We start from the raw sequence: 24,882 nt of genomic DNA, 5'->3' as shown, positions 1-24,882 counted from the left end.
TGTGGGGTAATGTTAAGCTGACCTGAGGCATCCATCTCAGGTGTGACGGTGCTGGCCGTGGGGATGGGCCAAGCCAACCTGGAGGAGCTGCGTCAGGCTGTCACAGATGGCAGCACCCAGAACCTGCTGGACAGCCGCGGTGCAGCAGATCTCTACAGTCTGCACCCAGAGCTGGCAGACCTGCTCTGTGGCATTGCCAGAGGGACTGGCGCCCAGGTCTGACACACACCACATCTGTGCCATATGGATCCAGCCCAGCAGGGCTATTTAGAGGCCTGGACAGCTGAGATTTCTTTTGTCCGCATATTAGCTTCTCGCTCTCTCACACATTCACACTCACATTTCTGGAATTTTCTTACATTTGTGAATGGCTGAAACCGGATAAGTTGTGTAGTGTGAAATTATACAAAGTGATGATGAACTAGATGTTCCAGCTTATTGTCTGTGTTAATGTGTGTTTGCTTTAGGGTCCTGGCCCAGAGCAATGCACTGTCCAGTGTCCACAAGTAAATAACTCAGACACACACAAAGCCATAAAGTTATGCTTTTGTGCTTTATATGTTATTGTGATAATGACTTCTTCCTTTCTTGCAGGGCAAAAAGGGAGAACCAGGGCAAAAGGTAAAAAGCCCCTAACTGATTGTGTAAACAAATCTATACTCTTAAATCATCTGTATATTTTGTTAATATACTGCACATACGTGCATAACAATGCGACTGAACTATTACTATAATTTTGGATAGAGATTTATTGTCCAGAAATAAAGTCATGATAGTCAAAACTGCATGGAGGTATATGAAGTATGCTTACATGATTTCGTAGGTGAACTACTAAGAAAACTACTAAGAAAAAAGAGGAATAGAACTATATTTAACTTATGCCAGTGAATAATGGCTGTGACTATTTGTTAAAGCAGTTTATTAACCTTAAAATGACAACTATATTTATCCTCATGATAAAATATCTTCTCCATAACTCAGCATGCATAGTGAACTAATAAATATCAATCATGGAGTAGGGCAACCAGAAAGATTGTTTAGAAAGATTGATGTTCTATATATTTTTGTATATGTGTGTATTTTGTGTCATGCTGGTGAATGCTGTTGTTTTGTTTTTCTAGGGTGAAAGAGGAAGAGATGGGGTTCCTGGAAGGAAGGGAGAGCCTGTAAGTTCATTCTAATTAAACCTGATTCTTTAGTTCCTGCTGTTTATAGGTAGATAACAGGTAGTTACAGGTCTATTATATGAAATAAATGTGTGTGTGCGTGTGTGTGTGTCAGGGTCGTGATGGCACTCCTGGTCATGGGGGCCCAAGAGGGCCTGAGGGACCTCCTGGTCCTCCAGGAAGAAGTGTGATACCAACAGTTGGAGTAAGAGGAGAAAAAGGAGAAAGGGTGAGAAGAACACACACACTCAGTACATTTATATCTTAAGGATACTCTGCTACATACCAACTTGCATATATGGCGACAAAACTGCTATCTTAAATCAGCCTTAGCTTACACAACAGAATACATACCCACTTATGCACAACAGAATACACGCCCACTTACGCAGAATAGAATACACGCCCACTTATGCACAATAGAATACACGCCCACTTACGCAGAATAGAATACACGCCCACTTATGCACAATAGAATACACGCCCACTTACGCAGAATAGAATACATACCCACTTATACACAACAGAATACATGCCTACTTAGACACAACAGAATACATGCCCACTTACACACAACAGAATACATGCCTACTTATGCACAACAGAATACATGCCTACTTACACACAACATAATACACACCCACTTACACACAACAGAATACATACCTACTTATGCACAACAGAATACGCGCCCTCTTACACTCAACATAATATACGCCCACTTACACACAACAAAATACATGCTCATTTACGTACAACAGAATTCACGCCAATTTACACGCAACAGTATACACACACATTCTTGTGTTTATCCACCCATTTAATAATCCTATTATGTCAACATCATCAATTGTTGTCTTTGCACAGGGTTTTGCAGGGGTGGATGGTAGTCCAGGAGTTCCTGGACGTCCAGGCTCCCCTGGTGCAGTTGGACCTCCTGTAAGTAAACTACTAAGGAGGTCTAAGATACTAAGATATGGTTGCAAAAATTCAACCAGTCAAAGTTAGTCTTACAAACTGTTTGCTACATCAGACATTTATGCAGTATATATTAAGTGGTAACTTGATGATAAACTTTGTTGACATATTATTACTCAGTATTGCTTCAGTGTTGTTCGTCATCTATGTGTAGTTACTGAATGTACGTGCTTCATTATAGGGCCCTCAGGGATTACCTGGGATCAGGGGAGACCCAGTGAGTACTCACACATGCACACACACACACACACGCACACACACACACACACACACAGACAGACACACACACACACACACACAGAACTATTTTATACTTTATTATGTGCATCTGTTTTTTAGGGAGAGCATGGTGTTGCAGGATCTCCTGGAGGAAAAGGAGAGAAAGGTGATAGGGTAAGAGCTTCCTCTTCAGTGACTTTCACTGAAACCATATTGGTTTATATTGTTCAGCGTTTACTTTGGTCTGACACTGCCTTCTGAGTAAGGTATGTGGGTAACTTGTTTGAGCTGGTTGTTAATTCTTATAAGACATCTGCTTTCTCATTGCGTGTGTTTTCACTCCTCTGAGCTGGAGACCAGGGAGACTTTATTTGTGAATGCCAGAATATCACCTTAATTTAGCAGGATAGACTGTGGGGCGGCATGCTGGTAACTGAGCACAGACTCAGGCTTGGAGCTCTGCATGTGTCTTCCTGCTGAGGAACGTGTGTCTTTGACAGGGTGAGCCTGGATCTGCTACTGGAGGAGGCTTGCCAGGACGCAAAGGAGAACCAGGAATACCTGGGATACCGGTGAGAACACACACAAGCCATGAATAGCTATCAGTGGCTTCTTAATGATGTCAGTGAGGCCTGTTTTGGGCTGTTCTGAGCAGCTGCCTCTCTCTGCACAGGGCAGTCCAGGGAGGTCTGGCACGGAAGGGGTAAAGGGAGAGGCGGGAGCACTGGGCCTGCCAGGGAAAGATGGCCGCCCTGGTATACCAGGCACACCTGGACTATATATAAAGGTGAGCTCTTCACCATGGGGTGTTTGGGTGTTTGTGTACTTGAATGTGTGTGTGTTTTCAATTCGAGAGGTCATCACAAGCTGTTTTACTTAGCCCAATCCCATCTTCAATTGAGTGATGAGTTGCATAGTAATGGCAGATTACAGTAAGACTTCTTGACTTAAAATGACAGTAACAATGGGTCAGATTCATAAATCTACATAGAAGTGTAACACATTTGTAACTTTCACTAAGATGGGAACTGCATGGGTGTACCGTTGGAGCGGATGGCTTCAGTACTTCTAAATCATGGCACAGCAGCAAAATTGTAGTTCTCCTCAGTCTATATCTGTACATAATTTCTTCCTTTGTAACATTTAAATTTACATTCCTTATGGGAAAAATTTGTGGCATGGTTCTGAGATCCTGCTCAAGATCAAACTTCCTCTTCATGTACTCTTACTATTACATAGTATCATAGTATTCAATCATAGTATTGCAGTTGCAAAGTTTGCATCATGCTCACTCTAAACAGATGGGTGTGTGTTCCATGTTTTGTTGATAACTTGCATGTGACCACATAACTTGAGAGAAAAGGTGATCCGGTCCACCTCAGCTTCTTACCGGGAACCTTACTGTTGGATGCGTTCAGATGGGGTTTTTTTTTTTTTTCAGTCTTCAACTGGAGTTTGGAATTTATATGCTTAGTCAACAGTAAATGAAAAGTTAATTATTAGTCTGAACCTTCTCTCTTTCTCTCTCTTTCTCTTTGTCTTGCTCTCTTTCCTTTTCACTCACGTTTTTGACAGGGGGAGAAGGGGGATAAAGGAAGCCCTGGAGAAAGGGTGAGTTACAGTGAATTCGATTATTGCATAGATATTACAAGAATCTGTTTCACCATGCCATCTGCTGTAATGAAACATGCCCCCCGCCCCACTTCCTGATCCATAGGGCCTTCCGGGAGTGGGCAGTGGGGTAGCAGGGAAAGGAGATAAAGGTGAACCAGTAAGTGTCTTCATTTCCAAAGCCATTTTAAGTGAGCTCTTTTATACCTATGTGTGTGTGTGTGTGTGTGTGTGTGTTTGTGTGTGTGTGTGAGAGAGAGAGAGAGAGAGAGAGAGAGAGAGTGAGAGAGAGAGAGAGAGAGAGAGAGAGAGAGAGAGAGAGAGAGAGAGAGAGATTGTATGTGGTTTAAGTAATTCAGAAAATCAAAACTACAGTTTGGGGCTGTAATTCTAACACAGGAACAGTCGAAATGTAAGCATTATTTCTTAATTACATAATAAATCCCATTTTATTGTGGTTAAGATCATAGCAGTGTAGTTATATAGACTTTGTAAAATTGGAGACATACATTTTCTATTGAAAGAAATGCTTTCAAATGCTTGCAATTGTAGCAAAGTGTTTTGAAGCATAAGCGGGGAGATGTCTGTTTGTCGTGTGTTTGTGACAAATTAGATGAGGCAGAATATGTTCTAAGTTTGTTTTGGGTAAGTTCATATATGGTAGCCACATTAAGAGGCAGGAGTTGATTGACATGTAGGCATTATGATAGCAGGTGAATCTAGAAACCTGATAAATACAAAAATACAGTTAATGTGATAAAACACTTACATGGAATGCTAGGGAAAAGCAGCTTTAAAACAGGCATATAATAGTAAGACTTTACCTCAAGGGAAGCAATAATGACAGGTATAAACAGGGCCAGACATCTCTGAATGTAAAACATGAATTTAATAGTCAAAGACAAGTGGAGCTGGAAGATGCATTTACAAGGCCAAGGACAAAACCAAAATAGAAAACAAACAATAAACAAAGATCCATGATGCTGTCCCCATGGGAAGCAGGATGCCAACAGGGGGATTGCCTGACTGTGTTTCTGTTTTTGTAGGGCATTCCAGGGCCAGCAGGGCCCCAGGGCCTTAGGGGACTGACTGGACAAAAAGGAGCCAAGGGAGAACTGGTGAATTTGTTTATCTATTAAAAGCCTTTGTGCTTTTTTGTTACTGTTTAAATGTTATTTTTGGTGTGTCTGTATATATCCATTTTCTTTTGTGTGTGTCAGTGCATTGAACAGTTCATTGAACTGACCACTCACTTAAGTTAATTTGTTTTAGCTGTCCTCCTACTCTATATCAGTGGTCTATATTAGTGGACCACATGGCAGCAATTCTTTTTTTTTTTGGGGTGGGGGGCTGTCCAGGTCTCTTTCACACAGCAATATTAGTAATAGATGTAAAAACACATAAATAAAATGGGTGGTGAGTGTACAATTAAGAGTGTACAGTTAACTGTCAGCTGTGTATTTCAGGGTGAAAGCACAGAAGGCAGTCCAGGACCCCCAGGAAGGCCAGGAGAGCCGGGTGATCGGGTGTGACAGCTCACACATGCACTTCACACACACCACATGAATTTCTCATATGCATGTACACATTCTCACTCACTCTATATTGCATAGTATTGTACTGTATATAATACCATTCACTCACTCACTAGCCCATTCACCTGCTTGTTCTCATAGGCTGTTATGTACTTACACATGTGCACAAAAAATTAATACCAATAAAACCAGCTGTAATTATGTGTGTACTTGCTAGGGTCCTCGTGGTCCTCCAGGTGAAATTGGAAGCAAGGTAAAAAAGCATGATGTATTTATCTAAGTTACAAAGCTTGAACAAATTGAAATAAAACCAGAAAGAAATCTTCGTCTTCGTTCTCTGATGTAGGGTGACCGTGGTCAGGCAGGTGAACCTGGATTACAGGGGGACAGGGTGAGTGGCTCTTCCTCAAAAGCAGACGGAGCAGTATGGTCTTTTAGATATTACTATTGACTGTTATAAGTACGCTGAACAAGAAAATCATTTCTTGATCAATTTTCCAAATAGGATGCTTTTTTATTTCTAAAAAACTTGTGATAACAGTGTATGGGTGAGAATAATCGGTCTGTAATACACTGTAAGCAAAATACTGAAGAGGTGACATTTTGTTTGATTCAAGTGAAGAAGTATGAATAAGGTTCATATATATATATATATAGATAGATATTAAAATAATATATGATTAGAGCCCAGTTTCCACCAGTGTTGGTCTGTTTCTTTGTCAGGATGGAATAGACAAGATTGTCTGTTTATGTTCTCCAGACTGATACTGTCTCTATCTGCTGATTGTTTAAAACTGTGTATAATGCCCTTTCATTCTATGCCTATAATTATTGCATGTGTCTTTCTCAGGGTGAAAGAGGACCACCTGGTCCAGCAGGCGAGAAAGTGAGTCTCTCTTATGCAGTTCCTGCTGCTCTCGTAATTATTATGTGCTTGTTCCTGTGTGTGTGGTACCAATGTGGGCACATCTTTCTTTCTTTCTGTGTGGGTGCACTAGGGTGAAACAGGTAAACCAGGACACTCTGGACCTTCAGGACCCAGGGTGAGTAGTCACATGACCTGTGGTTAATTTGCGAAGGCATTTTCATGTCTTTGAAGTTTTTTAATTCATTTTTATATGTGCTTTCAGGGTTTTCAAGGTGCTAGTGGTCTTCCAGGGGAGAAGGTGAGGAGCTCATCATCTCAGTGCTTCAAGCCATAGCACTGCAGGGCCTGTTGGGCTGTGTGGTCATTTTTATCCCTAATCCCCTCTTTGTCAATAGGGAGCAGATGGTGCTAAGGGGGAACCAGGCAGCAGTGTGAGTTAAGGCCTCACTACGTCACTTCCATTGCTTGTGACTACCATGACTTTGGTAGATTAATGCTTTCTGAAGGTGCCTTAGGAAAGTGCCTTTCCACTGCACTACAGATTATAGAATGCCAATATGAACTGCTCTGCAGAACTGATTCTAAATTTAACCCACCAAAAACTAATTCTTGTGAATTTACATTGAATTTACATGTAATTATAAAACTATAGTACGACATCTGTAGTATCGCATCTGCTGTGCATTGCTCTGTTCAGATATACAGTATGTGCTTTTCATAATGCCATTTCTGTTGTAGATGTGGTATCATTGGATAAATCAGATCATCAATTTAATGATTATAACATTCTGTTGGTCATTCAATTTGATTTTTTCAAAGTAAGGATGTTGTTTTGCTGCTGGTTTGATTCCAGGGTGCAGCGTTGCCTGGGAGAAAAGGAGAGCAGGTGAGAGGAGTGATGTATGCTTGTTTACTCTAGTGCTTGATAAATAGGACAGATTTATCTCACATCTATGTACCCTGTACATATTTTCTGAGTGTTGACATATTTTTTTTTGTAATCTTGTGTTGCTACAGCTGATAAATGTTAAATGTATGCAGAACTGATCAAATGTTGATAAAAGACTTCTTAAATTTTAATTTTACTAGTATTATTAGTTTAATAGTTTCATCTTTCTTGGTCGTCCCATCCCAACCCATCTTTTCTCCTTTTCCTTTAGGGTCAGAAAGGTGACTTGGGTCCTGAGGGTCCTGCAGGTGAAAAGGGAGAGCCAGGGCAGAAAGGGGAGAGGGTGAGTCTAGTACTTCTGGATGTGTTCCTGAAGACCCTGAGAAGAAACCGTGCAGCAGGGTGCCCACATTCACACCTACCAGCAAATAATAATATTATTATTAATAATAATAATAATAATAATAATAATAATAATAATGTTATTATTAATATTAATATTATTTACATTTAGCGCCTTTCTCAGACTCAAGGACTCTTTACAGACAAATACCAGCTGCATCGAATGCATCTGATTGGACCAAATAATAGAAAGGCAGTTTGTGTCACTGCCACACTGTGTGGATTATAGGAGATCGTTAAGGTCCTCTGTTATCTGCACGTGTAGTTAAAGTTCAAAGAATTGTGCTTAGTTGCTTAAATCAAAAAATGTCTTTTGATTTAGTTATCCAAATATTCCTAAATCTTGATACCATCTTTGATACCATCACCCCTCTTTCAGGGTCCTCCTGGAGCTGGAACACCTGGACCACCTGGACCTAAAGGAGAGCAGGGCGATCGGGTTAGTATGGCTTCAAGATAATCTATTAAAATTATCTTAAATCAATAAAATGATCTGTGATGAATGTTATCTGCTGATTGTCATATTTGGAAATGATCCAGTAGTGCCATTATACTTCAATAGGGTGTTCCTGGCCTAGCTGGGAGATCTGGCACAAAGGTATGTGCACAATCTAGGAACTTTTCTGACTGTTCCATGTAATGATCATGTAAAATATTTCAAGCTGCCTTCTCAATGTGTGCTGCAGGGCGCCCCGGGTGAACTAGGAGAGAGAGGCGATGCAGGCAGTCCTGGCCCACAAGGACCAATGGGCCCTAGAGGCAAAGATGTGAGAGAACAACTGTCTTTCTATTGGACTTCCAATAATTAATCTCTGGACCTACCACGTCACTCTTCTTGCAATACTGACGTTCTTTAGCTGCAGGGTATCAGTGAATCCAAGGGCTCAGCATTATGGGGAGATTCTCTCACAGAGAAATGTTGAAGTATTTTGCTGTGTGGGCTTTGCCTTAGTACATTGCCATTGTCAGTGGACACTAAGCAAAATTCTTTCTGAACTGCTCGATTATCTTTTGATTTGTACACCCAGCACTGACTCTTCTTAAAATTTTTGACTGCAACAACTTAAAGCTTAGGAGACTTTGAATAGTAATTCAAGGCTAACTAACTCTTTAAAAATGACATATGTTCTAACTTTTTTTTTGTCTTCCTTTTTTCATTTCCATCCTTAGAGGCATGGAGGTAATCAATGAGCTCCTTTGCATGCATTTCAAAATGCCTTTGAAGAACTTTCTGTTACTTAATCACATTCTCACAGACTCACCTCATGTCTTTGGGTGTGCCACAGAATCTGCTGGGACTGTTGTATACGTTCAAACTGTGGTTATTTTTTGTGCCGTACTATATAGTTGATATTCAACGTAATTGTGTTGCAAAAAACGATTTTAGATGTATGGGCTCATGACTATATTCTCCTATGATGTGTTATAGAAAAGTCAATTCAATTAAAGATTTTGCCTTATTATCTTTAGGGGCAGAATGGAGACAAAGGAGAAGATGGCATCCCAGTGAGTCTTTTCTTTACTGAGTTTTCACTTTTGCTTGTGTGTACATGCAAATGTGTTTATGTGCACACAGTTTCACAGTTTAAGGATTCATAGTAGCCTTGGAGTTTTGCCTTGTGTGCACTCTATGTGCCTCTGTGCATGTGTGAACTTGTGTATGTTTTCCTGTGGTTGTATGTCCTTTCAGGGGGAGCGTGGACTGCCTGGTAAATCAGGAGAAAGAGGAGTGAGGGTGCGCATCTAGGAAACATCACCATACACGAGACACATCTCATTTTGATCTGGCAACCTGATGTTGGTTGTTCTTTATAAAGGAGCTATGGGCCACATGCCCTAACTTTTGTGCCTTCAAATTTTAGGGTATTCCAGGACAGCCAGGTCAGCCAGGGGCGAAGGGAGACATGGGTGACCCTGGAGAGCATGGACGAAATGTAAGAGAAATGGTCCCAAGACAGCACCCTCACAGCCCCAGCAGCATGAGCATTATCTACAGATACTCACAAGTGTGAAAGTGTTTCTAATAGTGAAGGATATTCTTTTGTTTCTGGTTTGGTAAGAAAGGCTCTGACTCATTTTAACATGCATAATAATTGTCTATAGAAAGACAAAAGGACAAATATATTTTAATGTTCTACATTCTACGGTAACAACTTAGAGTGTAGGTAGGGTAGTTAGCTAATACAGTTAGAAAAACACCCTCCACATGCCATCACTAAAAGCCAGCAATATTTGTGCATAACCTAACCTACTATCCAGACATGTTTTTGCAAAGTCACATGACACACTGGCTTTCACCAAGAAACCTCACCACACTCTGAAATATGCAGATGCTCCAGCAGTCATAAATTAGTGCTGGCTATGAGCCCAAATCATATTTCAGAATTGGATTAACCACTGCGGGTGATGATTAATGTCTTGCTCCAGTGCTGTATGTGTTCATTGTTTGTGAACAGCACTGTGTTTTGTGTAGGGTGCTCCAGGACCCACTGGACTGAGAGGACCAAAAGGAGAACAGGTGTGAAATCAAACATGCAGACATCCCCCCAAATACATATTTCAAAAACCTAGACCCAGATAAGTAAATATTATGCTCTATTTTACTTTTATTATAGGGGTTAAAAGGACCCCCTGGGCCCCCTGGAGATGTGGTAAGTCAGTGCTCACAGTTGTCTTGACCATGATGGCAGATGCTCCACCCCATTCCAGCCTTGCTTAATGCATTTCACCTGTGTTGTTATCAATAGTCTCAAGTTCTTCAAATTTTCTTTGAAAATTCTTGCTTGCGCTAAACTATGCTACCTTTACAGTACCAGTACTGGCTGTGTTCTGTTTCTGGTTCCCTTGTTGTACTAGTCAGTGCGCTGCGCCACTGTCAGACATTGTCTTTTGTGTTTTGCATATCTGTTATAAGCAGTAAACACCACTAAACTTTTATCTCTACACAGTTATCTCTCCTTGCTTGTTTTCTCTGTCTTTTACTCTATTTACACTACCCTTATGTGTTGTGGTTAAAATTTGCCTTTCATATTTCAGACAGAGGGGGTGAAACAAATGAAAGGGGACAAAGGAGATAAGGTAAATATTATTCATGCACAGATTCATGAGCACCATACACACGCACAGATCATCCATCGTGTTCATCAACATGATCCTTAAACTCTTGCATTTTCTATTACCGTCGTGTCAACTGTCGTTCAGTGCATAATATTTTGTTTGTACACCAATCAGGGAGAAGCAGGTGACCCTGGGGAACATGGTAATAAAGGTCAGCAAGGTGAACCAGGACCTCCGGGCCCTGCAGGACTGCGGGTAAGGACTGCAGCGGCTTAAATCTGGATTAATGCTTTTTATTTTTTTACTTGTTTAAGAGGAAATTCTGATCTAATTACAGGGAGCTGAAGGCCAACGGGGTCCAGTAGGAGCCAGAGTAAGAAAAGCACCAACGTCCCTTTTGTCTGTCTGTCTGCTTGTCAGTCTGTCTGGCTCTGGGCTTCTCAGTTTGCCCCACAGTCTGTTCCACTTTATCCTCTGCTCATGCTCTCGCTTCTGCACAGGGTGACCCAGGGGAGAGAGGCAGCCCAGGAGAGAAGGTGGGAGCTCACCAATTGCTATTAGCCAGTTTTAGGCAAGAGTTCAAGTTTCGTGTGTGTTCAGTCTAAAGATTAGCTAACATTTCTAAACAGCACTGCATCTTATTTATTATTTACTAAGTAAAAGATGCAGCATCCTTTATTGGATTTAATGTGTATGTGAGTATTGGAAGACTACACTAAAATGGTTTCTGCCTGTAATGCATCATAATACTCTAAAGCCAGTGAAGATAGAGAAACAGTAAAATTAAACTGTGGAATGCTGTTTAATATAAATGTATTTTATTAATTTCAGGAACAGGATGTGATATATTTGTGTAACACTGTTCATATTTTATTTCAAGTCTTTGTTATTTCAGTACATTACTGTGCAGGTGACCCAATTATCACACAGACAGACTGATATGCCCTACTTGAACAGTTGCAGTTTTGTTTTTTTTTCCATAGTAACAATAGTCAAAGCTATTGTTCATTCCAGTAATCCATATTGTTTGGTTATTATTGATTTGTGACTATGTGTGCGCTTTCTTAGGGAGAGAGAGGAGCTGCTGGACTGGATGGACGTCCTGGGCAGGACGGAAAACTTGGACCATCCGGACCTCCTGGCTTAAGGGTCAGAACACTCAGTTCCTCTAAATGCGTATCTCTCAGTGTAAATTTAAACTGTAGGAGAACATAAATGAGGCAGTTGATGATTTCTACTTAATGAACTGTAGTGAGAAGTGGATGTTGACTAAAAATAAAGTATTCCAATATTTGTAAAAAAAAAAAAAAAAAAGGTCATTTGAAAGTAGATATATTTTCCATTTTGAAAAAACTACATCAAATGTTTGTTAAGACTCTTGTTGTAGAGATAAAAAAAAATTTAACGAGGCTTAACAGGACAATCAACCTGGAACTGTAACAAATGAAACTGAAGTTAAATAGGCCTTTATTGTCATCATATCCATATACAGTCTACAGTAGGGTGGAATATAATTCTTCCAGGATCATAACACAAGATGCAACATAAAGTGCAGAGACAATAGATAGACAAAGTCACAGCTTAGTGCCGAATAGTTCAGGGAACATTTGAAACAGGTCAATACATGCCTCAGTGAAAGATCCAGAAACTTAAAATCTAAACTTTAAAATCTAATTCAGAAAGTGGGACTCCTCTCTTTAAACTGGATTAAGAACATAATCCATTTTGAGTTCTCATTTGTTTATTTTTACGCTGATTTTAAAGAGTGGAATCAAAGCTTCAAAAGGTGAGAGCCTTTTTAGAAAAGTGATTTTAATGTTTATTTACATGATTTCAACAAAATATTACTACTGAGGTGACAGCTGAGACCATTTCTTTTCAGGGTGACCCTGGTAAATCAGGAGAACCTGGTAGAGATGTGAGTATTGTTACAGTTTTTGTGCGTTTTAATGGTCATCCACTAGAGTGAAATCTTGTCACTCACTGTTGCATGTGGAAAACTCAGATAATAGTCTATATGTAGTCTATGATTTGGATATAGCAATATATGTATAGCAGAGCAATATATATTTTGTGGTTTTCTTAGGGCCTAACAGGACTCAGAGGACCGCAGGGGCCCCCAGGGCCTGTAGGGCCCCCAGGAATTTCAGGCACACCTGTAAGAAATACAAAACATTCACACATACGCCTGTATTTAACAGATTGCACATAGTACATGTCAAACACAAAAAACTTCCTACTTGAGTATGCACACATATACTCACATATACAGCCAACCTAAATGTGCTTGCAATACCTGTAAATTGTGTAAAACTCCCACAAGTACACTGGTAAACATACAGGCAGACCAGTACATATATATCATTCACCAATAGCACTGAATAGCACAACAGTACAATGAGGCATGGCGTGCACACAGACAATCAAACATGCAGCAATACAAAGCTTGTCAACTTTTTTTTGTATTTTTGTTTGTTTGTTTTAGGGCAAACCAGGAGAGGATGGAAAACCTGGACTTCCAGGAAAAGTTGTAAGTTTTAACACAAACAACCTGAAATCATGCTGTTCTTTTTCTTGATACTTAGGGTGCCTCTTTAATATAAAATATTCAATATCTATTATCATTTGATATAGATACAAACAAAATCACAGTCTAAGCAAAAAATGTATTTTGCTTTAAATCAAGTCAAAATACCACACGCCTTGGACTTTTAAACCAATTTCATGTTTTTAAAATTAATCAGCAAAGTGAAATTTTGTTAATCTGTAAACCCAAACTATGGACATGGACTTTTGCAAGACCCCATCAAGATACTGGGAAAAAGCTTTGTTTGTTGTTTTGGGTAAAAAAACACTCCTAATACTAAAATAAAATTAGAAGTTAGATAACATTGTAACTTTTTACATCACACTACCCATTACACCTCCACTGTCATAGTGTTACTATACAGTCATTTACACTGTCCTGAGTATACTGAGTACTAATGTGAAGCAACATATTGATACCTGCATGTTGGAAAACAGATCATTAGACACAGCAGAGGTCTTGTAATGTTACATATTGTTTCTCAGTATATTGCACTTTAACTAATGGGATACTTATACTGTAACAGTGACGGTATGCTGTAAAGTGCAGCCTGTATTGTGCATGCAGGAGTGCTCCACTGTTGTTTTTGCCTTACTAGTTGTCTCGGTGCCACTCTGAGTGAGAGAGAGCTACATTTGCCAGGTTAGCCTGCAGGCATGATGTATTCTCCTCTGCAGTGCAGCCCATGTGTCTGCCTCCACCATGGAAATATCATCATGCAGTCTCATTCCAGCTCAGTGAGCATACTTCAGGCTGACGTACCTAACGAGACAATTAAGCCTTCTATAATGAGACGATTAATGCATTGTGCTATTATAAATCAGTCCAATGTGGTGATTTTAAAGCAGCACTCTAAGGAATAATAACATTTCTATGTGAGATAATTCAGGGTAATAACCAATGTGCAGCAGAAGAGTGTGATGAACTCCAGTCAGTCATGTAGAAATGCTCAGGTGAGCAGAGGGAGAGAAACTGCAGTGTGTGGGCTACTGCTTCCAAGTCTGTCTCTCACATTCAAATGATTTATGGTTGTATTACTGAAACTGCTTTAGATACCATAGGAGTATTTCTTATTTCTGTATTTCTCAATATGAGGCTTCTCGCTGCCTGTGGCTGGGAGATCAGGCCACACATTCAGCTATGAATATCTAGCACCTTTTGATAAAAATGAGGAGAAGGAACTGTAGAAATGGTACAGATAATTGGAGAGATTATGTTACTTTAACACAAGGCAGGTCAGGAGGAGTCATAGGGTGTTCTTTCAAGCAAAGTCTATTTCATGGAAGAATGAGATTGGTTTTGCCACCTGTCAGTCAAAGTTCCAGTGGCATTTATCATAATGCAAATGCTCCACACTTCCTTAAGACCAAATTCAGCCTGCATAAGAAGATAATTTTGAAGGGTTTTTTTGTTTTGTTTTTGTTGATTTACTTGTTCATAGTAATTTGTTGTAGAATACATGCATTAGAAAAATGGTTTCCCACATACTTAGGTTTTTGGCTCATTGTCGGTCTTGATTATTTTAGATAGCCTTGTCTTTCTGTCAGAGTTCCAGTAAACTGGGCTTTCACTGTATGTTGTGCTGATCTCTGTTAACATCACAATTCTATTGTGTTCCTCTGAAAAACAAAATTAGGGTGAAGATGGTGTCCCTGGGGAGGATGGCAGGAAGGTCAGACACTTTTGAGTTGTTTCGAAATCCTGCAGTATCTGTATAACTTCTGATCCCCTCTTTGGTGTCTGTCTCCACAGGGTGATAAAGGAGACCCAGGGAGAAATGTGAGCCACTCTGTTCCTATTCCTCTCTACATTTCTTTCTTTCTCATCTCCTGCACATAATCTGACTAATTTACTATTATGCTAGAAAACATGAACATACTTTAGGTTGGTTTGAAAGTATTTGTCTGTCATCTCCATCTAGTGCATTCTGCTCATTATTTCATCGCCGTTCTTAACTATTTATATATTTCCTCCTATTATCTGAGTGTCATCTTACTTTCCAGCCATTAGGAGCCTGTGGGTGTGCACACACTGTTGCATGCAGCAAGATGATATCTGTCATGCTCTGGTTGGAACCCAACCAGGAGCACACACATAATCACTCACCACACCTCCCAGTCTCCCCCCATTCTCGATCCCCAAATTATTTATTAATTGCCCACACCTTTCTCCTGTTTAGCCCCACATTACTTGAATGACCTTTCTTTGTTTATTTCTAAAACTTGCTTTACTAGCAATTAAAGCTGTAGCAGTTACAGTGGTTCATGGAATAATGTCCATGATTATCATAATGATAACACTGTATGGCAGGAGTTAACTGTGATTACTGCCAGTTAAAGAAATTATATTGTTTATGATATATCTCAACATGAGTCATAATGGATTATTTTATGCAACATTTACTGAAGCTTAATTAATGTCATATCAGTCATATCAGTTTTGTCATATCAGTAAATTAAGACTTCTAAATAGGTTATTTACTATGCACTAAGATTTATTCATTATGAACTGTATCACTGCATATTTTGAGCGCTGCTCTTTGAATATCATTAATAATGACATTATTAATTGTTAAAATTCACAATAAACAAGTTAATGAGAATGAATTACTAATATGAATTAATATCTACAGGGGTGTGAAAAAGTGTTTGCCCCCTTCCTGATGTCTTTTTTTTTTTTTGCATGTTTGTCACGCTTAAATGTTTCAGATCATCAAACAAATTTAAATATTAGACAAAGATAACACAAAATGTAGTTTTTAAATGAAGGTTTTTATTATTATTAAACCTACATGGCCTTGTGTGAAAAGGTGATTGCCCCCTAAACCTAATAACTGGTTGGGCTACTCTTAGCAGCAACAACTGCAATCAAGTGTTTGCAATAACTGGCAATGAGGCTTTTCAGCACTGTGGAGGAAGTTTGGCCCACTCATCTTTGCAGAATTGTTGTAATTCGGCCACATTGGAGGATTTTCAAGCATGATCCGCCTTTTTAAGGTCATGCCACTTGCCAATCGGATTCAGGTCAGGACTTTGACTAGGCCACTCCAAAGTCTTCATTTTGTTTTTCTTAAGCCATTCAGAGGTGTAATTGCTGGTATGTTTTGGATCATTGTCCTGCTGCAGAACCCTAGTGCACTTCAGCTTGAGGTCACGAACAGATGGCAAGACATTCTCCTTCAGGATTTTTTGGTAGACAGCAGAATTCATGGTTCCATTTACCACAGCAGGTCCTCCAGGTCCTGAAGCAGCAAAACAGCCCCAGACCATCACACTACCACCACCATATTTTACTCTTGGTATGATGTTCCTTTTCTGAAATGCTGTGTTACTTTTACTTTTATGTAATGGGACATACACCTTCCAAAAAGTTTTGTCTCATCAGTCCACAGAGTATTTTCCCAAACGTCTTGGGGATCATCAAGATGTTTTCTGGCAAAACTGAGATGAGGCTTTATGTTCTTTTTGCTCAGCAGTGGTTTTTATCTTGGAACTCTGCCACACAGGCCATTTTTGCCCAGTCTCTTTCTTATGGTGGAGTCATGAACACTGACCTTAACTGAGGCAAGTGAGGCCTGCAGTTCTTTGAATGTTGTTGTGGGGTCTCTTGGATGAATCATCGCTGCACTCTTGGAGTAATTTGGTTGGCCGGCCACTCCCGGATCACTTTTTCACACCGGGTAATGTAGTTTTGGATTTATTTTTCCCTTAATAAAAAAAACCTTCATTTAAAAACTGCATTTTTTGTTTACTTGTGTAATCTTTGTCTAATATTTAAATTTGTTTGATGATCTGAAACATTTGAGTGTGACAAACATGCAAAAAAAAAAAAGACATCAGGAAGGGGGCAAACACACAACTGTAATTAGTGCATAATTGGCCATGTTATTTGTACAGGTACTAGGTAGTGAAGAAACTGGAAGTGTTTATTTTGTGCTTTACTGAGCTTAGATCAAGACAGTTTTATAATTGTTCATTAAAATAAAGTGTCACTGTCTAACACTAGCTCCTCCCTTACCTAACCAAACAGTGATGGATTAAATGAGATGTAATGTTCTTAATAATCAAACTTCGGAATCGATATCATTGTGAGGTGATCAACATTGAATAGAAAATTAACTGATCAATACGTTCACAACATCCATTTATCTTCTGCTTCCTCCAACACGTGTGCACATGGTGGCCCTGGAGCTTATATGAACAATAATCACCTTGCGCATATGTCTTCATGCCTTGCTGCCATGTAACAATGTCTGCAGAGGGTTTGTGATTGCCTGGTGAAGACGGGCCCTTGTCTTTCTTTCTGTTTTATGGTACCACACAACAGGCAGTCTTTCCTGGTCTCTTCATTATTTCTTTTTTTACTCATTCTATATTGTTTTCCTTGAAGTATCATAAGTTCACATTGTCTATTGTGGCATAAATGTGGTATAAAATTTCTCTACACAGACTGACACAAATGATGTGGTTTATGGACTAATTTTTGTATGTAGGTTGCTGATGGTAGCTGTGAGTCAGTAAACCTGAGGGAGAAATTCCTTGCTGAGCTTATTATACATGCAAATATATGCCCATTAATTAAGACTTCAATCTACGCCATGCATGCCTCTGCTCTCTTGCTTCCTCTCCCCATCAGGGTCAAGATGGTCTGAAGGGTGACCAGGGACCCACTGGACCTGCTGGTCCTCATGGACCCCCAGGGGTCCCTGGCAGCATTGGACCACCAGGACAGGTGTGTGTACGTGTGAGTGTTTGCGCGTGTGTGTGAGTGTTTGTGTGTGTATGTGTGTGTGTGTGTGTCTCTTTTAGATTTTCTAATGTGTAATCATAGGGGTAGTCCCCTATGAATTTATTTGATGTGCAAATTTTTACCTATTAATGATTAATTGAATTTCATATTTGCAATCTATGCCACCTTCTCTCACACTCACAGGTGGTGTATATTAAAGGGTTTGAGGCAGCACCTAGCCCAGGTCCCCAAGGACCCCCTGGAGCTCCAGTGAGTAAAACCAAACACTGCTGATCTTGGAGGTGCCAGTATATATATATATATATATATATATATATATATATATATATATATATATATATATATATATATATATATATATATATATATATATATATATATATATTACTGTCCCTGAGAGTGAGATCAAACAGATGAGGTTCTGTGACAGCTGGATACATCCTGCTACATATATATATATATATATATATATATATATATATATATATATACTTGCCTCACCTTCAGTGTGCCACTTCTTGGGTTAAACCATTGTGCAATTGATAAAAATACTTTGCAAAATAAACTTGATGTTGTTGAAGGGAATGACAATGTCCTTCTTGATGCTCGCATTTGGAAATGTTTTGTTTTGCTTTCAGGGAATCCCAGGGGTCCCAGGGGCTGCAGGAACCAGGGTAAGTATGCCTGCATAAAAGTTAACTGTCACCACCTAACTGTCATTTATCTTGCATGTAACCTTTTAGCTGCAGCATGCCTTAGTAGCAAAAACATTATTTATTTCATTGTAGAATCAAAACCATGACAGGTTAATAATTAAAAACATAATATTTAGTGTATGCTGCTTAAGTAAATAAATGCATAAATTGTATTAATGTTTATAGGGGGAGAGAGGTCTACCAGGCTTGAAGGGAGATCAAGTATGCCCTTTGTCCTATCACTGTCTTTTTATAATATTATTGTTTGGTGTACTTAAAGTCAGATACTTTTTTAATTGATATTTACTTTTTATCAGGGAGATCCAGGAGAGGATGGATCACCTGGCAAACCAGGAGCTCCAGTGGTAAGCAAATAAACAACAAACATGCATTCGCAAGAACACACACAGTCGCATACAAACACACTTGCATAAACACATACCCACTCTCCCACTACAACAAGAGAGTAACATTTTTCTCTACCCTTTTTAAGGATGTAAAGAAGGCACTTTCCGTCCTCGGAGTTGAGGTACACAGAGCTTACATACTGAAATCACAGGTTATGGATTGTACAGAGCACGTGTGGGAATCTCTTTATTTTTCTCTAGGTTGTGGATTTAAAGATAGTGCTTGACAAAAAGGACATCCTGTTGAAGGCAGGCACAGAGAAACCAGATAAAGGACAAAAAGGAGATAAGGGAGATGCAGGACCCAGAGGTCCTCCTGGTGTAGATGTAAGTATGTTTGCTTGTGGTATATGCTGTGTGTGTGTGTGTGTGTGTGTGTGTGTGTGTGTGTGTGTGTGTGTGTGTGTGTGTGTGTGTGTGTGTGTGTTTGTGTATGTAGGGTTGTGTGTGGCAATGTATGTGTGTCTGTAGAGTATAGCAAATTAAAAGCTTTGCTCAGGGCTACGTGCTGCTCTGGTTGTGTGAGTATTTTGCTGGCCTCTGCAGAGATGAGCAGGTGTAAGGTCTGAGTTCTCCTCAGGCGCTGTCCATGGTTCTGCATGTCTGTGGTGCTGAAACTGAAAACAGGCCATCAGCATCTCTTGCCTAATACCCCCCAGTGACACAGTTTCTGCCCTGTATATGCAATTTGATTTTTTGTGTCACTCTTTCCTTTTCTGTCCTTCAATCGACCCTCTCTTTCCCATTCTCTTTGTGATGTTCCTCTTGTGATATTTACTCTTGGCCTAAGGGTGGTCGAGGGCTTCCAGGGGACCAAGGCCACAAAGGTGATCATGGTGAGAAAGGGCCCCCAGGTCCCCAGGGTCCTGTGGGCAGAGCTATTGGAGAAAGAGGTCCAGAGGGTCCTGCTGGACAGCCAGGAGAACCTGGAAAACCTGGAATACCAGGAGTACCAGGACGTGCTGGAGAACTGGGAGAGGCAGGCAGACCTGGAGATAAGGTAGAGGCAAAGACAAAAGGATTCATTATCACGCTGTTGACTGTTGTTGTTGTTGTTGTTGTTTTTGGTTAGAGAAAATAAAACTATGGGTGAAAATATGTGTCAAGAAAAGGCATAAGACAAACTATTTGGTTTTGATTTCACCTTCCAATTTCAGGGGGACAAAGGGGTGAAAGGGGAGAAAGGAGAGCAAGTGAGTAGTGATATTTTCACAACCAAGCAAATCTGTTAGTTTTTAAGACAACACAACTTGATATTTGATTTCTCTACCTTTAGGGTAAAGCTGGTTTACCTGGTGCAGCAGGACCTCCTGGACCAAAGGTGAAGACTCATACAGTGTTACCTGTCATTTTCATACAGTACATGAATGTATGTATTGGAATCTGAGTGAGTGTGAGTGTGTGTGTGTGCTAATGCGTTGTGTATTGCAGGGTGACTCAGCCACTGAGATCCCTGGGTTACCTGGTCCACGAGGTCCACCAGGCCCTCCAGGTATTAAAGGAGAGGCAGGCACACAAGGATATCCTGGACCTAAAGGAGCACAAGTAAATACTTTGTCCTTTCTCTGGCTGTGTGTATGTTTGTTTGTATGTATGTGTGTGTGTGTGTGTGTGTGTGTGTGTGTGTGTGTGTGTGTGTGTGTGTGTGTGTGTGTGTGAGTGTGTGAATATTTCTTTGTAGCACATTGTTGAATCTGTAGTGAACTTTGTTGTTTCTTTATTATTTAGGGGGCCACAGGATTGCGAGGAGAAAATGGAGAGAGAGGAGATGCAGGGGAAAAGGGCCAAGCAGGCCTCCCTGTAAGTATTTAAACTCTTAACTCTTTCTGCTGCTTTCTTTCTGTGTGACTATGGGACAGTTTTAGATACTAAAATAACAAGGATGCAATATTTTCAGGGGCTACCAGGACAACCTGGAAAACCTGGACAGGAGGGGAAGCCGGTGAGAAAGTCTTTGCCACTATGACACTTGTTTTAACTGCTTGTACAGTATATTAATGCTTTTTTCCCCAGAGATACATTTCACATTAGCATGGCAACATTTTAGTATGGAATATTCAGTGTTTATTGCACACTGGCCTTTGTTCTTTAATAATAATACCATGACTGCTGTAATGAAATCTATTGTAACCCTAACCAACATAAGACGACCTGATAAGGTAAGTCCCAGAACGTTCTTGGTCTATTGGGATTATGTTAAAAAGAAAGGGGACTCAGCTCTGTGGAGTGCTTTATATAGTTTATTCTTTATGCCAGCTGACAGCTTGTTTCAAATTAAGTAGTTATTCGTGTCTCATGGAGGCCTGAACCAGACCAGAAAGTGCTACCATACAAAGAAGCATAATAATGGCACATTAAGGAGAGGGCAAACGGTGTCAGGGCATAGAGACATCTGAAGTTAGGAGACAAGAGTGGATTGAAGAGGTGGAGAAGCGCTTAGGCTCCCACTCACTCTTTATTTATTCCCCCCGAGCAGGGTTTGAAGGGGTCAGCCGGTCTGTCAGGCCCACCTGTGAGTAAAAGCAGCCCAGCACAGCAGCCCCTCCTGGGCCTGTCGGTGTAGGAGAGTGTGGGGATTGCTGCTGGAGCTGCTGCCCTTGGGCTGAGGCTGCACAGATGAGCTATAGAAATAACCTAGGCAGCATTGCTTTTAACAACTCACCACTCCATCTCTTTCTTCCCCCGAAAACACATCTGCTCCCACGCCTTTGTTCAGCCTAGCTTCTTCCAGTCAGTGATTCATCTGTGCCCTTTTAGATTCCTCTATTATATTCCTCTAACATCTCCGACCGTCACACCTCCACTCTCTATGCCTTTTGTCTCCTACACATTCCTGCCCTCTCTCTCTCTCTCTCTGTCTATCTCTCTCTCTCTGTAGGGCTCGCCTGGGTTCCCGGGAGTATTGGGCAGACCGGTAGGTTGTTTTGTGGCTGCGATTGATGGCTGCGCTGCTTCAGGCTGGGAGTGGGGAGGGGTGATGTCCGAGTGTCTTTGTGTATCCATCTGTGTCTCTGTCCAGCATGTTAAATTTATAATAAGAGTGTGTGTGTGTGTGTGTGTCCATACCCTAAAAGTGTATTTTAAAAACACTTTTTTGTTCACCAAACAAAGTGTAAGTTTGCAAGGGGTTGTGTTTACAGGCTTATGTGTTGTATGTGTATCAGTTACTATAGATATAAATATTCACAAACATGTGTACACTTTATACCTCTGACTATGTTTGTGGCTGGAATCTTCTGCTTCATGTTAATGGACTGATTGTAACGTGTGTTACACAGGGAAATCCTGGAGAACCAGGGATACGAGGTCCAACTGTGAGTATAAGCGTGTCACATTCTTAAAAACATAAATACGCAGTAAACCTTCTTAATAATCATTCTGCGTATCATTACAGGGGCCAGCGGGTCTACCTGGATCTCTAGGTCCACATGGTGTGAAGGTCAGTGTGTTGCCAAAGTGTTCAACGTATGGTTCTACATAAGATGGTTTAACATCTTTGTGTGTGTGTGTGTGTGTGTGTGTGTGTGTGTGTGTGTGTGTGTGTGTGTGTGTGTTTGTGCACACATGCTTCTTTGTGTGTGAAACACTATAGGGTGACCAAGGAGAGCCAGGTATAGGAGTTCAGGTAAGTGTTCCCATCATATACAATGTCTTTTTTATTTGTAGATGCTGTTACATTGCCAGATCATATGACTAAAACACATGGGTGCTTGGAGTTTATTCCTGTCCTTTGTGCAGGGTTCCCCAGGGCCCCAGGGAATGAGGGGAGTCCCAGGACCTCCAGGCCCCCCAGGAGCCATTGTAAGATCAAAGCTATATTCGCTCATATATTGGCCTAACGTAGACAAGCTATATGAGAGTTGATCATCTATCCAGCCATTATTATGCAGTTAAACTTTAAATGATTAGGTATGCAAAGATATTACCAATGCAAGCCTTCTTTGCTTGTTAAGTAACATCCGCTTTGGGGTTAAAAATGGGTTAGCAGTCCCCATCTTTACCAAACTGGACGGGGGTAGAAGTACTATGCTTGTCCTTACATGGTATTCTCAAGACATTATGGCTAAAACAGACTAGCTACCATAATAATTTATGATGGTCTCCTAAAAACTACTAATTGCCAGATAAATCCCATGTGTATGTTTTTGAAACACTCAATATGTGTTACTTTGAATTTTTGATTCTAAATGATGCAGAGAAAAAGGAGGATCTTCATGATCCTTGACCTGACATGTGTGCTGATATCTACTTCACACTAATAACCACTTCATACAGAACAGAGGGTCTAATTAATGTTTCTTTTTTAGCAAATGGAAATTGCTTCCTGGAACATTAATTTGTCCTGTCATTGGCCTAGCTCTATAATTATGCATTTAATAATAATTGAAGAAGGCGAACCTCTTCAGTATATTCATCACCAGAAGAGTGAAAGTTAAGCGTTTGCTAATGTGTGGGGGTTTTTTTTGTCTCATAAGGGACCACAAGGACCTCCAGGGCTCCCAGGACAAGTGGTGAGACTTGACTAGTAGCACACCAGACACACGGCACATGCTCTCAGCTCACAGTATATGACCTGCACTGTGCTGTTTTGCACTGAGGTCCATGACTGTGTGGGTGTGCTTGAACATAAATTGTGTACACTTTCTGATCCCATTTCCACTGCTCGCTTTTCTGCAGGGAGAGGGAGGAAAGCCTGGTGTTCCTGGTAGAGATGGTGTACCTGGAAAAGAAGGAACTCCTGGCTTACCTGGAAAACAGGCAAATCTTCATTTTTACATCTTGCAGAACTGTGTGCATGCTCAACTGTCTTCTGTGTTATAATACTTATCTGACTTACTAACCAAATATCTGTTGTCCTTCTCCTCTGCCATAGGGCATTGCTGGCCCAATGGGCCCTCCAGGACTGAAAGGCGAGCAGGGTGACGCGGGTCCACCAGGAAAGGTGCGTGTAAAAGTGTGTAATGTGTAAGGGGGTGTTCTTATGAGAGGTAGCTTTCTATGCAATATACACATACATAATACCCATAATGCTCTTAATGTGCTTCTGTCTTCTGCTTTCGCTAATTCCCTTCTCTATTTTCTGCAGTCAGTAGCTGGACCTCCTGGAGTGAAGGGTGAGAGGGTGAGTCACTGCCTTAATTATTTCATAGGGAACAGCATGAATAATTCATCAGGCAGAATAAACTAAGCATTGGATGTATGGATAATCCTAATAATACATAATAGATCATTTGTGGAAATGGTTCTGTGTATGAGATGATCAGCGAAAAGCATTTTGTATGCAAAATTAAATGATTGGGAAAGAATTTCAATGTTAGGAATAAAATAATGAAGTATAGACTAATCCTTCAATTGCAGTAGTGTTTCCCTGCAGATTTATCTCTGCACATTCTAATGAAGCAGCTTCCATGAAACCACCATTTGATTTCCTCAGTAGATTTGTGTAGGTCACGGTGTGTAGTTCTCATCCAAATTACTTGTGACTCCCTTGGAAAATAGATTTGTTCTACACTGGCATCATGGGTTGTGGATTTTATTACTGTTGGCTATTCACAGCAGTACATGAATGTGATCCATATTTCCCTGAATATTAAAGGGTCCTCCAGGTGAAACTTTGCCAGGAATAGCAGGAGAGAAAGGCCTACCTGGATTACCGGTATTTCTGATTTTGTACTGCACATACATCTTACAGTGTATTTATTCATAAATGTTAATATTC

At 40.4% G+C, this 24,882-nt stretch overlaps 2 protein-coding genes across 2 annotated transcripts in view; both read left to right on the top strand.

Annotated features, from left to right (window-relative positions):
* The window catches only part of col7a1 (collagen, type VII, alpha 1), a 29,565-nt gene extending 19,979 nt beyond the window's left edge, over positions 1 to 9,586 (top strand). The window contains exons 29-57 of the mRNA XM_035524060.1: positions 41 to 216; positions 468 to 506; positions 595 to 621; positions 1,122 to 1,166; positions 1,282 to 1,395; positions 2,034 to 2,105; positions 2,326 to 2,361; positions 2,484 to 2,537; positions 2,864 to 2,935; positions 3,037 to 3,150; positions 3,939 to 3,974; positions 4,081 to 4,134; positions 5,021 to 5,092; positions 5,441 to 5,500; positions 5,727 to 5,762; positions 5,856 to 5,900; positions 6,360 to 6,395; positions 6,508 to 6,552; positions 6,640 to 6,675; positions 6,773 to 6,808; positions 7,231 to 7,263; positions 7,538 to 7,609; positions 8,048 to 8,107; positions 8,231 to 8,266; positions 8,355 to 8,435; positions 8,839 to 8,848; positions 9,139 to 9,174; positions 9,359 to 9,403; positions 9,531 to 9,586. Coding sequence (XP_035379953.1) covers positions 41 to 216; positions 468 to 506; positions 595 to 621; positions 1,122 to 1,166; positions 1,282 to 1,395; positions 2,034 to 2,105; positions 2,326 to 2,361; positions 2,484 to 2,537; positions 2,864 to 2,935; positions 3,037 to 3,150; positions 3,939 to 3,974; positions 4,081 to 4,134; positions 5,021 to 5,092; positions 5,441 to 5,500; positions 5,727 to 5,762; positions 5,856 to 5,900; positions 6,360 to 6,395; positions 6,508 to 6,552; positions 6,640 to 6,675; positions 6,773 to 6,808; positions 7,231 to 7,263; positions 7,538 to 7,609; positions 8,048 to 8,107; positions 8,231 to 8,266; positions 8,355 to 8,435; positions 8,839 to 8,848; positions 9,139 to 9,174; positions 9,359 to 9,381 — 1,556 coding nt within the window. The 3' untranslated portion in view covers positions 9,382 to 9,403; positions 9,531 to 9,586. The remainder of the gene's footprint in view (positions 1 to 40; positions 217 to 467; positions 507 to 594; positions 622 to 1,121; positions 1,167 to 1,281; positions 1,396 to 2,033; positions 2,106 to 2,325; positions 2,362 to 2,483; positions 2,538 to 2,863; positions 2,936 to 3,036; positions 3,151 to 3,938; positions 3,975 to 4,080; positions 4,135 to 5,020; positions 5,093 to 5,440; positions 5,501 to 5,726; positions 5,763 to 5,855; positions 5,901 to 6,359; positions 6,396 to 6,507; positions 6,553 to 6,639; positions 6,676 to 6,772; positions 6,809 to 7,230; positions 7,264 to 7,537; positions 7,610 to 8,047; positions 8,108 to 8,230; positions 8,267 to 8,354; positions 8,436 to 8,838; positions 8,849 to 9,138; positions 9,175 to 9,358; positions 9,404 to 9,530) is intronic.
* Positions 9,573 to 24,882, top strand: part of LOC113575960 (collagen alpha-1(VII) chain-like) — a 28,955-nt gene continuing 13,645 nt past the window's right edge. The window contains exons 1-36 of the mRNA XM_035524059.1: positions 9,573 to 9,674; positions 10,142 to 10,186; positions 10,284 to 10,319; positions 10,705 to 10,746; positions 10,900 to 10,945; positions 11,146 to 11,261; positions 11,794 to 11,874; positions 12,608 to 12,643; positions 12,812 to 12,883; positions 13,211 to 13,255; positions 14,949 to 14,984; positions 15,065 to 15,091; positions 17,948 to 18,043; positions 18,245 to 18,310; positions 18,700 to 18,735; positions 18,943 to 18,978; positions 19,074 to 19,121; positions 19,250 to 19,285; positions 19,365 to 19,490; positions 19,954 to 20,163; positions 20,321 to 20,356; positions 20,440 to 20,484; positions 20,595 to 20,708; positions 20,892 to 20,963; positions 21,061 to 21,105; positions 21,640 to 21,675; positions 22,042 to 22,077; positions 22,442 to 22,477; positions 22,558 to 22,602; positions 22,756 to 22,788; positions 22,902 to 22,964; positions 23,639 to 23,674; positions 23,841 to 23,921; positions 24,037 to 24,105; positions 24,250 to 24,285; positions 24,760 to 24,819. Of these exons, the coding sequence (XP_035379952.1) occupies positions 9,573 to 9,674; positions 10,142 to 10,186; positions 10,284 to 10,319; positions 10,705 to 10,746; positions 10,900 to 10,945; positions 11,146 to 11,261; positions 11,794 to 11,874; positions 12,608 to 12,643; positions 12,812 to 12,883; positions 13,211 to 13,255; positions 14,949 to 14,984; positions 15,065 to 15,091; positions 17,948 to 18,043; positions 18,245 to 18,310; positions 18,700 to 18,735; positions 18,943 to 18,978; positions 19,074 to 19,121; positions 19,250 to 19,285; positions 19,365 to 19,490; positions 19,954 to 20,163; positions 20,321 to 20,356; positions 20,440 to 20,484; positions 20,595 to 20,708; positions 20,892 to 20,963; positions 21,061 to 21,105; positions 21,640 to 21,675; positions 22,042 to 22,077; positions 22,442 to 22,477; positions 22,558 to 22,602; positions 22,756 to 22,788; positions 22,902 to 22,964; positions 23,639 to 23,674; positions 23,841 to 23,921; positions 24,037 to 24,105; positions 24,250 to 24,285; positions 24,760 to 24,819 (2,181 nt within the window). The remainder of the gene's footprint in view (positions 9,675 to 10,141; positions 10,187 to 10,283; positions 10,320 to 10,704; positions 10,747 to 10,899; positions 10,946 to 11,145; positions 11,262 to 11,793; positions 11,875 to 12,607; positions 12,644 to 12,811; positions 12,884 to 13,210; positions 13,256 to 14,948; positions 14,985 to 15,064; positions 15,092 to 17,947; positions 18,044 to 18,244; positions 18,311 to 18,699; positions 18,736 to 18,942; positions 18,979 to 19,073; positions 19,122 to 19,249; positions 19,286 to 19,364; positions 19,491 to 19,953; positions 20,164 to 20,320; positions 20,357 to 20,439; positions 20,485 to 20,594; positions 20,709 to 20,891; positions 20,964 to 21,060; positions 21,106 to 21,639; positions 21,676 to 22,041; positions 22,078 to 22,441; positions 22,478 to 22,557; positions 22,603 to 22,755; positions 22,789 to 22,901; positions 22,965 to 23,638; positions 23,675 to 23,840; positions 23,922 to 24,036; positions 24,106 to 24,249; positions 24,286 to 24,759; positions 24,820 to 24,882) is intronic.

Source organism: Electrophorus electricus, chromosome 3, assembly GCF_013358815.1.
Source record: "Electrophorus electricus isolate fEleEle1 chromosome 3, fEleEle1.pri, whole genome shotgun sequence".
Taxonomy (NCBI): domain Eukaryota; kingdom Metazoa; phylum Chordata; class Actinopteri; order Gymnotiformes; family Gymnotidae; genus Electrophorus; species Electrophorus electricus.
This window is presented reverse-complemented; position numbering and strand designations above follow the sequence as displayed.